This window comes from Salvelinus sp. IW2-2015, linkage group LG15, assembly GCF_002910315.2.
Source record: "Salvelinus sp. IW2-2015 linkage group LG15, ASM291031v2, whole genome shotgun sequence".
In the NCBI taxonomy this organism is placed as follows: domain Eukaryota; kingdom Metazoa; phylum Chordata; class Actinopteri; order Salmoniformes; family Salmonidae; genus Salvelinus; species Salvelinus sp. IW2-2015.
In genome coordinates, this window is record NC_036855.1 from 21,674,969 (window position 1) to 21,688,370 (window position 13,402).

General features: G+C 38.6%; 1 protein-coding gene across 1 annotated transcript in view; it reads left to right on the forward strand.

The window, feature by feature from the left end:
• Positions 1-317: 317 nt before the first annotated feature.
• The window catches only part of LOC111973795 (anthrax toxin receptor 1), a 70,564-nt gene continuing 57,479 nt past the window's right edge, over positions 318-13,402 (forward strand). Inside the window, exon 1 of the mRNA XM_070447027.1 lies at positions 318-1,890. Coding sequence (XP_070303128.1) covers positions 1,730-1,890 — 161 coding nt within the window. The 5' untranslated portion in view covers positions 318-1,729. The remainder of the gene's footprint in view (positions 1,891-13,402) is intronic.

The following is a 13,402-nucleotide window of genomic DNA, read 5'->3' on the forward strand; positions in this document are numbered from 1 at the left end:
AAATGCATGGTCTATGTAGCCCTCAGCCTTCCCAGTCTGTATCTATCACACTAAAGGAATATACAACCCATTGTTATCTTCTCAAAATATCCACACAAGCTATCTCAGGCGTTTATTAATAGACTGGGTGAGTGAAATTCTATTGATTTACACAACAAAATGATTTGCTGATGTTGATTGTTTGATTGCAGGTATGCAACTCCCGTAGATTTTCCTGGTGATTGCATGAAGGAGTGGGACCAAAAGGCATGTGAATTCAAGGTGGTTAAGAAGAGTGATCCCTCCATTTCATGCCCTATCTTCAGCTCTGTGGGGAAGTGAATTGTTTTCTTCACTGTGTTCTCAATATACAGTGAATTACATCTATTGTGTCAGCTTACTTTGTGTCAAATGTGAATGTTCTGGTGTCTGATTAATTGGATTGGTTGAATATAAATGGTAAAAACATCATGATACAAATGAAAAAGAAAGATACGTGTTAGTGTGCAACTTTCTGTTTCATTTGTATAGATCATCCTCTGTTACTCAGCACTTCACCTTAGGGTGTCCGTGCTTTTTTTACTTCAAGAACATCATGATAGATGTTAACTGTCATTTACTGCCGGAAAAATATCAATACACAAAGATGTGAGAGTGTTTTTGTAAGGTCTAGTTTAAGCCAGTAAAAAATACTTAAAATAGCTATTTGCAGGTTGCAGTGTTGCAAAATTCCCCAAAAGTTTACACACCCTTTACTGACAGTGTTTGTTTCAGGTCATTGACATATTTGTTTTGTGGTTATGACATTTTTAGTTAATCTATTCCCAATGCAGAAGAAACTGAATGTAACAGGTTTTAAGTTTAGAGGGGTTTACTACAAAGCAACCAGAAATAACAATTGATTTTATGATTTATTAAATGTCTTTTCGTTTGTTAAATTAATTAGACCATGCCCATTTCAAGGTTATCTTTCTACACATTAAAAAGTTAAATCAGTATATTTATGCTGGTTAAAGTATTATCCTCAGGTAAACAGACTGAAACTCTCAAAGACAAACTAGCCATCTGGTGGTGACAGTCAGTATGACAAGGTTCCATACCAGGAGAATATCAAATAAAACTGTATTTGTCACATGCACCGAATACAACATTTGTAGACTTAACACTAAACATTTAATGGTAAAGTCTACACCTGTTATATTTAGTGCATGTGACAAATACATATTTGATCTTATGAGCTCCTGGTAGTGATTGACACCACTAGATGGCAGTAGAAGGGGATAGTTTGTCTTTCTCTCACCTCTGTCTTCATTACTGCCTCAACCATGAGAAAAAAGGAAAAGAAAGTCAGGGAGTTGTGGAAGGAGYCTTTAAGTTAGACACAATTACATAGGTTTCTCTGGAGCTGCCTGGAATACACTTCCCCTGTCCTACTTCCCAACAGTAAGAAAAGAGCAAAAGAAAAAGGCGAGATAAGAGGAGTGGGCTAATATGAGGCTCAGTGCATGTGTGTGTAGCCTGTGCTTGTCCCCGAGCCAGTGATGAGAGCCTCCTGACTAAATTGAGACAGACTGGATTCATAGCATCAGTGCATTCTCTGCCTTCCACTTCACCCTTTTGGATTAGTTATGTTCAATGCTGAAGAATATTGGATGAAGATACAGAAATAAGGAATCCTTTTTTCTCCACTTGTTTTCCAAGGTGGTGTTATTCTTCCTCTCATGTGAAATAGCTCCTCCAAACTTGAATAATGTATTTATATGGGTGCAGAGGCTCCTGGTTACCAGTGCTGCTTGGTGCTGTAAGTGCGCTGGTGGTGCTGACAGCTGGTAACGCTGGGCACAACCAGGACAGAGGGCAGGGTGGACCATCCTGCTTCGGGGGCTTTGACCTCTACTTCGTTTTGGACAAGTGAGTTTGTCATTCATCCTTCTCTTTCCACCTCACCTTTGCTGCTTGTCATGTCTATTGGGGGCAGAGTTCAGTTGGGGAACTGTTGGTTGTTGAGTGCACCTTGTAAAATCTGTGAACTTCGACTTTAAGGGTAGGTAGATAGTGACCATCTTATTTCATATTTTACCAAAGCACAATTAATGTTTAATTTGCAGAAACATCTCGTTGTCACATCTGTCGTTGCCAGTCTCAGTGTTTTCAGATTTTGTCATGATGTCATACTTAGACACGTTCAGGAATGTTATTGTTATTATCATGCCCCCTGGGGCCATATGAAGCAATTTACATTTTATTTTGCCATATGCTGGTAATAATGGCCATGAAAATATKAAATTGCCAAAATGTCAAAATGGTAGGCTCACAAGCGTTTTCTCAATGGTTATTACACTTATCAAATKAACAATCTGATATTACATAATTGCTATATTTATGTATACTTTATACAATGTTGAATGCAGTCTGACTAGAAATGTAATATAACCTAATGGGGAAAACATATATTTTTTGTTCCTGTATCTTTGACAACCAGTATCTTATACAAGGTGAGTATGATGGTGGGACAATGATCGAGCATTWGGTCCAACTATCTGTAGTTGTCTCTTGTGAATTTTTGGTAAGCATGGTTAAAAGGCCAGTGCAATTCCCCTTTGGGCCGGGATGAATGAAGTGAGCAGATGCTTTCTTGTAAAGTTCTCAGGCCACGCTTTATGGTCCATGATAGATCTGGATTGCTGGTGAWCAGTGGCACATTTGATACTCCATCAGTCACATACAGTAAACATGTATAAGTTGTGCAGGCTGAGCTCTAGTTGAATCACAACATTCAAATCAATATATTTTTTCTCCATGCTTTACTACAGTTGGGCAAAGAGGCTGAATTTAATTGATCCAACTACAATCCAATACCTCATTTATGCTACTCTATGAGGTTCTCAAATTAATTTATAAGTAGAGTTTCCCTGTCACTTCTACAGTAGTTCTACAGTAGTGTTAGTTCACCCAAATGACCAAATTACATATTGGTTTCCTTAACCCCCACTAAAAAGGCCTGATTATTGTGAGCAAAGACGAGACAGACCTAATGATTGGGTAAACAAATGGAGCCTCATCTGGTTCTGATAGATGTAGCTACCTTCTGGACTTCAATACTTTAAAACTATAACTTATTGATTGGATGATTATCTGTCTAATGTGGAAGAGCAGTCTTCAGCGTCTTCGGGCCTGCCTTTCCCTCTCTTCAATTGTTTAAAAAGTTTCTTACTCTTGGATGAAGATTGATTTTCAATTTCCCCCTTAAATCAGAATGCCAACTCTAGGCAGACATTTCTGTGGTGGCACAACATTTAGCTAAGTGGAACTTCAGACAGAGATCTGGAATTGTAGGATCCAAAAGACAGATGTAGAGAGTATGATGAACATTTACATACTCTAACTACTGCTGTGTGTGTGTGTGCACATTGTTTTAGCTAACAGAAGAATACATGTGAATACAACAAGAATATTGGACACCCAGCACTGTGTTACTCTGTGTATTCGCTTGGATTTGTACTTGCTGTCCCCCTAATTCTGTTATAGTCCTCTGCTGCGCTCTTCTACCTGCTCTTCCTTTGTTTGAATTGATATCCCTCCCCTTTTTACCATAACTGTCCTTCTTCATTCTCTGTCTGTTCATCACTCCTCTCTGTATCTCCTCCTCTCTGTGTCTGCAGAACCCTTTTTCCATTAGGTCCAGATGTTCCAACGTTTCAGCCTTTTGGCTGCGCTGTCTGTGCTGAAACTCGTATCTTGTTAACAATGGAAAAAGAGAAATGCTTAAAGAGAGAGAGAGATAATAGGGCAGTGAAATAAGAAGATAGGAGTAAAGACAGGAATTAAAACAATGACACACACARAGACAGAATGAAAGAGTATCTAACCTACCGTCTGGCAATTTGATGGTGAGAAACGTTTCGTGAGTTTTCTTCTCTATGATGATTTTCATGTTTTTATATATATTTCCACACTATGAGTTTGGAATAATACAGTACTGTGAAATTGTGAAAATTATGATAATTCCTTTTTAGTGTAAAAGCTGTTTGAAAAGACTGCCTGAAATTTCAGCCTGTTTTGGTGGGATGGAGTTMTGGCCTGCCTGGTGACATTATCAGGCGGTAAATTACACTAATAGACCAAAAAGAAAGAGAGTTCCAAACCTGTCTGCCAATAACAGCTAGATTTCAGTTTTCCRCTCCCAACTCAGACCACTACCAGACAGTCCTAGCAAAATTCTTGCTTGAGAAATTGCTCTTTGCTAAGAACCCAGCTAGAACATTTAGTTCCTTGGACGTTGTGTGAACACACGTTTTTGGTTTTGGGAACGGAAGTGAAAATATTGCCTTTTCTGAGATTTTTATTTTTTAGGTTGCAGGGAGGTTCTGAGAACGTTTTACTCTGGTTCCTTGAACGTTTTCCTGGGAGGTTTTATTAACAGTCTGAGAACAGAAATGATAGATTATTTGGAAGTTTTTTAATAACTTCCTTAAAATTTCCCCTGAATGTTTCAATAAGACTTTTAATAAAACTGCTAGCTTATTTTGGGTTAACTAATTTAAACTCCAAGCACAYATAAAACATGGAAATTAATCGTGCATTAATCAAGCAAACACATTTATTTTTTATTGTGATACGGCATCAGTGAGATTCAAACCGATAATCTCTTTTCTCTATCCATAGACTTAGTACACTGTGCCAACAGGATGGAAACAAGCACTAATTAAGATCAGGTGTGGCCAATTAATGGGGGAGGCCAACACACCTGAACACACTTAACAAAATAGAGGATATAGAGAGTTTTGTTGATGCCGAGAATGGAATGTTTTCTGTTTTTAAATAATATTTTTAAATAACATACTCTGAACGTTACTAAAGTTGTCTTAATATCCTCGGAACAATTTGAGAACATGACTTTAAATACAGTCATGTGAAAAAGCAAGTACACTCCCTGGAAAGTTGTATTTTTTTTMTACTTATTTGGACAGGTGGATATGTAATCTTCACTTCAACACTATTGACAGATAAAGGAAAACTAATTTAACAAATGACACTAAAAGATTATACTTTGCAATCATTTATTAATTAATCAAATCTACAGAAATGCAATTCCATAGTGCGGAAAAAACAAGTGCACCCTTAGCTTCAATAGCTTGTGTTMCCCCCTTGGCTGAAATAACTCAATGTAGCCGTTTCTTTTAACTGTCTATCAGTCTCTTACATCGACTCAGAGGAATTTTTGCCCATTCTTTACAGTACTGCTTCAACTGTGTTATGTTTAAGGGCTTTCTTGCATGCAAGTCTCCCCATAGAATTTCGACAGGATTGAGATCTGGGCTTTGACTCGGCCATTCCATAACCCTCCATTTATTATTTTTGACCAATTCTGTTGTAGCTTTGCGTTTGTGTTTTGGATCATTGTCCTGTTGCAATATCCATGTTTGGTTCAGCTTCATCTATTTGACAGATGGCCTCACCTTTTCCTCAAGAATTCTCTGGTACAATATTGACATCATGGTTGACTCAATGATGGCAAGTTGGCTAGGCCCTGAGGCAGCAAAGCAGCCCCAAACCATAATGCCACCGCCTCCATGCTTTACGGTTGGTACGAGGTTCTTCTGTTCAAAGGCAGTGTTTTGTCTTCGCCAAACATGGCATCTGGCATTGTGGCTAAACAACTCCCCTTTTTGACTCATCTGTCCAGAGCACATTGCTCCAGTAGTTTCAGTTWTTACCCAGGTGTTGTCTGGCAAACGTCAGTCGTGTCTTGGTATTATTTTTTGAGAGCAGAGGCTTCTTCCTTCCTGACCTCCCATGTAGGCCAAGTCCCTTTCTGACAGTTGACTCGGGCACATTGATTGTGGTAAGAGAGGCATGTTGATCCCTTCATGTTACCCTGTTTTTGTTAAAGACTTCTATGACATCTTTTGGTCAGCTCTTGGGCTGAATTTGGGGGAACGACCTGTCCTAGGTAGATTGCCAGTGGCCTGGAATTTTCTCCATTTGTAGATGACCGTTGGACAGTGGAATGATGCACTTTGAATTGCTTGGAAATGGATTTGTAACCCCCTCCCAGACTCCTGATCATCAATTATCTTTATTTTGAGGGCCTCGGATAGGTATTTTGATCTTGGAATGATGTGTTACCAACACATCCATATGGTAAGACTAAACCAGACCCAAGTTTCTAATCTTAATGGAAGGCTGGACCTTCCCCAACCTGTAGGAAACTTTATGCTGAGGTACTGAAATTCCCACAGAAGAACGTTGTTTCTTAACATTCTTGGAACAATTTGAGAACATTCTTTTAAAAAGAACCACGAGGAAACCTGGAGGAAACATTATGCTGAAGTATTGAAATTCCCACAGACCGTTGTTTCCCCAATGTCAGACAAGTTGGAGAATGTTCCTAGAACATTATCAAAATTGAAATGAAATGCAAACATATTTGACCTTTTAGGAAACTTTCTTTAAAGTGATGAAATACCACCCCAAAAAATGTTTTTTAAAGTTCCTTAAATGTGCTCAAAATGTTCCAAAGTGCAAATAATTATCCTGCACCATTCCCAGAAAGTTGTGGGAAGGTTGTGTCATGGAAATTCTTACACAGGGACTCTTGAAGTCAATCTTAAATGAATCATGTTTATTGTCAGCGCGCTGGAGAGGTTCCAACCAACTCAATGCACCATAGTACACATGTCAATCAGGAGCTCCGCCATGGGCAGTCCCAGCAGTTGTCTTATATACGGCTATACACCGACAAGTTATATTTGCATGATTTAGCATAATTAATGAATCATTACCATTTTCTTTCATGCATGTGACCAACCAATACTGGTTCATAACATGTGACAGACCAATACCTCACGAGGCTTCTCTCTAAGCTGAGACCTTATAACTGAGATATCTTTCGTTCTTGTTCTCAAAACAAGGTCTGGGGTACTGCCAATTGCAGCTACTGATAGTGAGGATTCATTCAGACAGCCACCTGCTGAACACAGAAATTGGTTTATAGAACAGCACATAAATAGAACACAGAAATGAGTTGTAAGAAAAGCACAAATATTAAAATTCCATTCCATTCCATCCTCTTATCACTTGTGTGATAATAATCATTACATTTTTATGTAAGCGTTTAGATTTTAGCTTAAAGTAAGGGAAATCAACATAGAAAATAATTTTAACTCTTCATTCTGGGTTGTACAATCCACTTAGTATGGTAATACTGTAATCATAATAAAGGTTATATTTCTATTCATGGGAGGGAGTATCAAAAATAGATTCAGAGGTGAATAAATCTCTCAATTGTTTCCATATTTCTTACCACAATCGGGTTGCATTGACCTATGTTTAAAAAATATATATAAAACACTGTTGTTTAACACGGAACCCAAACCGGCTGCGCGCGTGCGCCATCGTGCGCTATCGTGCATAAATTTATTTTGCCCCCCACACCAAACGCGATCACGACACGCAGGTTAAATATCAAAACAAACTCTGAACAATGACATTAATTTGGCGACAGGTCGAAAAGCATTAAAACATGTATAGCAATTTAGCTAGCTAGCTTGCACTTGCTAGCTAACGTTAATTTGTCCTATTTAGCTATTTAGCAACAAAGTTTGTCTTTCATCACCCACGTGGGTATAACCAATGAGTAAATGGCACGTGGGTACCTGCTTCTATAAACCAATGAGGAGATGACTTTCAGCGCGATCTGCGTCAAAATAGGAACGACTTCTATTTTAGCCCTTGGCGTCACAGACGCTCGTTGGCGCAATAATTGAATAACATGGATTTCCAAATGTATTTTGCGACGCTCGAGCACGACGTGTCCGGTCTGGTCAGCATGTAACAATTCTAATAAGACCTTCAAAAGGGTGGTGATTACTCATCAGCTCAGTGTTCCACATAATGTAAACAGTTAACCTCTCTAGGGTATGTGGGACGGTAGCGTCCCACCTCGTCAACAGCCAGTGAAACTGCAGGGCGCCAAATTCAAACAACAGAAATCCCATAATTTAAATTCCTCAAACATACAAGTATTTTACACCATTTTAAAGATACACTTGTTGTAAATCCAGCCTAAGTGTTCATTTCAAAAAGGTTTTACGACGAAAGCACACCAAACGATTATGTTAGGTATGAGCCAAGTCACAGAAAAAAAAGATTCCAGCCAGAAGAGGAGTAACAAAAAGCAGAAATAGATATAAAATTAATCACTAACCTTTGATGATCTTCATCAGATGACACTCATAGGACTTCATGTTACACAATACATGTATGTTTTGTTCGGTAAAGTTCATATTTATATCCAAAATTCTGAGTTTAGGCGGGACGCTACCTGTGTCACTTGGCAAAAAGCCAGAGAAAATGCAGAGTGCCAAATTCAAATTAATTCTATGAAAATTATTATAAAAATCAAACTTTCATTAAATCACACATGAAAGATACCAAATGAAAGCTACACTGGTTGTGAATCCAGCCAACATGTCAGAATTCAAATAGGCTTTTCGGCAAAAGCAAACGATGCTATTATCTGGGGAAAGCACAATAGTAAACAAAGACAGAGAATCATATTTCAACCCTGCAGGCGCGACACAAAACGCAGAAATAAAATATAATTCATGCTTACCTTTGACGAGCTTTGTTGTTGGCACTCCAATATGTCCCATAAACATCACAATGGTCCTTTTGTTCGATTAATTCCGTCGATATATATCCAAAATGTCCATTTATTTGGCTCGTTTGATCCAGAAAACACTGGTTCCAACTTGCTCAAATGTGACTACAAAATATTCAAAGGTTACCTGTAAACATTGCCAAAAAATTTCAAACTACTTTTGTAATACAACTTTAGGTATTTTTTAACGTTAATAATCGATCAATTGAAGACGGGATGATCTGTTTCAATACAGGATTAAAACCAACTATAGCTAGCTTTCTGGTCACGCGCTTCTATCTAACAGGACACTTCAAGTGACTCTCGTTCAAGATGGCCGTACTTCTTCATTACACAAAGGAATCACTCAACCAATTTCTCAAGACTGTTGACATCCAGTGGAAGCGGTAGGAACTGCAAGCAGGTCCCTTAGAAATCTGTTTTCCCAATGAAATATCATTGAAAAGAGAGTGACCTCAAAAAAAAACATCTGAATGGTTTGTCCTCTGGGTTTCGCCTGCTAAATAAGTTCTGTATATACTCACAGAACATGATTCAAACAGTTTTAGAAACTTCAGAGTGTTTTCTATCCAAATCCACTAATAATATGCATATCCTATCTTCTGGGGATGAGTAGCTGGCAGTTTAATTTGGGCATGCTTTTCATCCAATTCAGAATGCTGCCCCCTACCCTAGAGAAGTTAACTTCTTTGGGCTGCAAACCCGAAGCCGGGCACAATATGACAACAGCCACTTCAAGTGCAGGGCGCGAATTCAAAATATATTTTTTAGAAATATTTAACTTTCACACATTACAAGTCCAATACAGCAAATGAAAGATAAACATCTTGTGAATCCAGCCAACATGTCCGATTTTTAAAATGTTTTACAGCGAAAACACCACGTATATTTATGTTAGCTCACCACCAAATACAAAAAAGGACAGAAATTTTTAACAGCACAGGTAGCATGCACAAAACCAACCTAACTAACCAAGAACCAACCAAACTAACCAAGAAACAACTTCATCAGATGACAGTCTTATAACATGTTATACAATAAATCTATGTTTTGTTCGAAAAATGTGCATATTTGAGGTATAAATCAGTTTTAACATTGCAGCTACCATCCAGCTACCATCACAAATAGCACCGAAGCAGCCGAAGTAATTACAGACACCAACGTGAAATACCTAAATACTCATCATAAAACATTTCTGAAAAATACATGGTGTACAGCAAATGAAGACAAGCATCTTGTGAATCCAGCCAATATTTCCGATTTCTTAAGCGTTTACAGCGAAAACACAATATAGCATTATATTAGCTTACCACAATAGCCAGAGACACAAGCCATTTACCAGCAGCAAAAGTTAGCGATCGTAACAAACCAGCAAAAGATATATAATTTTTGACTAACCTTGATAAGCTTCATCAGATGACAGTCCTATAACATCAGGTTATACTACACTTATGTGTTGTTCGAAAATGTGCATATTTAGAGCTGAAATCAGTGGTTATACATTGTGCTAACGTAGCAGCTTTTTCCCAGAATGTCCGGATATTTTTATGACACTCACCTATTCTGACCAAATAACTATTCATAAACGTTACTAAAAAATACATGTTGTATAGGAAATGATAGATACACTAGTTCTTAATGCAATCGCCGTGTTAGAATTCTAAAAATAACTTCATTACGACATCCAGCTTACGTTATGCGAGAGAGTGCCCAAAATCTGGGCGCAAACTAATAGTACACATGTTCGACAGATATATGAAAGCATCAATAAATGGGTCCTACTTTTGATGATCTTCCATCAGAATGTTGTACAGGGGTCCTTTGTCGGGAACAATCGTTGTTTGGTTTTAGAATGTCCTCTTCTCCAGTCAATTAGCACGGAAAGCTAGCAAAGTGGCGCGAAGCTCTCCTTCGTGAACAAACGCAGACAACGCAACACGCCTAACGTCCCGAAAATTTTTCAATAATCTAATAAAACTATATTGAAAAAACATACTTTACGATGATATTGTCACATTTACAAATAAAATCAAAGCCGGAGATATTAGTCGTCTATAACGACAGCTTTTCAGAAGGCAATACCAAGTCCCTTCTCGCGCGTTCCAGAAAACAGGAAATTGGTGTCACGTCATGCCAAGAGCTTTTATTCGACCTCAGATCATGTTATACACTCCATTTCTTCTCTCACTGCCTGTTGACATCTTGGAAGGCGTATGAAGTGCATGTATACTAATACATATCAAGCACATTTATAGGCAGGCCCTAGAACAGAGCATCGATTTCAGATTTTCCACTTCCTGTCAGGAAGTTTGCTGCAAAATGAGTTTCTGTTTTACTCACAGATATATTCAAAACGGTTTTAGAAACTAGAGAGTGTTTTCTATCCAATAGTAATAATAATATGCATATTGTACGAGCAAGAATTGAGTACGAGGCCGTTTGAAATGGGCACCTTTTATCCAGGCTACTCAATACTGCCCCTGCAGCCCAAACAGGATATGGAAACTAGTGAAAGTAACAAAGTGAATGGTAATTGGCTTTCATATAGCAATCCAATAATGCAATATCTTAGTAATTGGAAAGAGTAAGACAGAGGGACTGAAATTAAATTAGAGGCTGCTCACTCCTCGAGGCCTGGTCCACTGCCCTCCTGTTTAAGTCATCTGTTGTTTGGGTTAGAGATAACCTTCCTGTGGAACAATAGATAGCCGCCAGTACACACTGAACTCAAACAGGCTGTGAGAGACACAGTGGAGTGGGGAAATTAGGGACAGTTTGTACATAATTGTATGTCAATGAAACAGGTCAAAAAGATTAAGATTACAAGATAGTTGTTTACTTTAGAAGGTGCACAATTCAGCTTTATGGGACACCGTATCATCTGATGTGTCTGAAGTATAAATGTGTCTGAAGTATAGTTCTGTATACGCATMGGTTTATTGAGACTTCCTGCTCAAGATGCAGTAAACTCGATTAATGAATAAGAATTTTTAGGACTGCATAGTGAAAACTAAGTGCATGTTTATTTTTCTTTATTCCTGGAGCACTCCTGCAGCCTGGAGGAAGTGTAAACACTCCTCCTAAATGTATCATGATCACCTTCACAGTCTGCATGTCACACCCTGACCTTAAAGAGCCTTTTTATTTCTTTATTTGGTTAGGTCAGGGTGTGATTTGGGGTGGGCATTCTAGTTTGTATATTTCTTTGTTGGCCGGGTATGGTTCCAATCAGAGGCAACTGTCTATCGTTGTCTCTGATTGGGGATCATACTTAGGCAGCCCTTTTTCCCACCTTCAGTTGTGGGATCTTGTTTTCTGTTTCGTGTCTGTACCTGTGCGCTTTCGTTTTCACTTTTGGTTATTTTGTTTGAGTGTTTTTTGAAAATAAAAATCATGAACACTCCCCACGCTGAGCTTTGGTTCACTCCTTTCGACGAGAGCCGTAACACTGCACATTCTATCATGACATAATTACAGAATCACTAGTTGGTGAAGTCCATGGTGATTGGCAATCCAGTGTTTAGACACTGGACTGACAAATCAAATCATGTACAAGGTGGTTTATTTGAGATGTGGAATAAAAGCCACTGTTGACTGGCTGCTGTCTGGTTGATCGCTGCTAGTTATCATCTTCATCTCAACTAATCTGTGTCTTAACGCGCTGCTGCGGGCTACCTCCTTTTTCTCCAGTACCTGTACTGCCACTGCCTCAATTGGTGGATCAGGCAAATGTTTCTTTCATTCACTGCTTTTCTCGCATTGACAAACTGAGATTGCCTATTTTTGTTCACATACTGTAGGTATATTCTTRGAGATTTTCTCATTTTGTCTACGTTGATTCTTCGCTGGAGATATTTTCAAACAAGGAAATGCTGCGCGGCACATGAGGTATTTTAACCAATCAGGTTTCCAGAAAGGGCCTGTAAATGCCAGTAACCAATCGGATGTCAGGAAATTACTAATCTTTCAGCACGAAGCACTACGTCTACAAAGAATATAGACATGTATGGACTAGCTAACGATATGCTCAGAGAAAACAAGCTTGTGAAAGATGTARAGTTGAAGTCGGAAGTTTACATACACCTTAGCCAAATACATTTAAACTCAGTTTTTCACAATTCCTGACATGTAATCCTAGTAAAAATTCCCTCTCTTAGGAATGTTAGGATCACCACTTTATTTTATGAATGTGAAATGTCCGAATAATAGTAGAGAGAATTATTTATTTCAGCTTTTATTTATTTCATTACATTCCCAGTGCGTCAGAAGTTTACATGCACTCAATTAGTATTTGGTAGCATTGCCTTTAAATTGTTGAACTTGGGTCAAATGTTTCGGGTAGCCTTCCACAAGCTTCCCACAATAAGTTGGGTGAATTTTGGCCCATTCCTCCTGACAGAGCTGGTGTAACTGAGTCAGGTTTGTAGGCCTCCTTGCTCGCATAGCATTGCCTTTAAATTGTTGAACTTGGGTCAAATGTTTCGGGTAGCCTTCCACAAGCTTCCCACAATAAGTTGGGTGAATTTTGGCCCATTCCTCCTGACAGAGCTGGTGTACTGAGTCAGGTTTGTAGGCTCCTTGCTCGCACACGCTTTTTCAGTTCTGCCCACAAATTTTCTATAGGATTGAGGTCAAGTCTTTGTGATGGCCACTCCAATACCTTGACCTTGTTGTCCTTAAGCCATTTTGCCACAACTTTGGAAGTATGCTTGGGGTCATTGTCCTTTGGAGACCCATTTGCGACCAAGCTTTAACCTT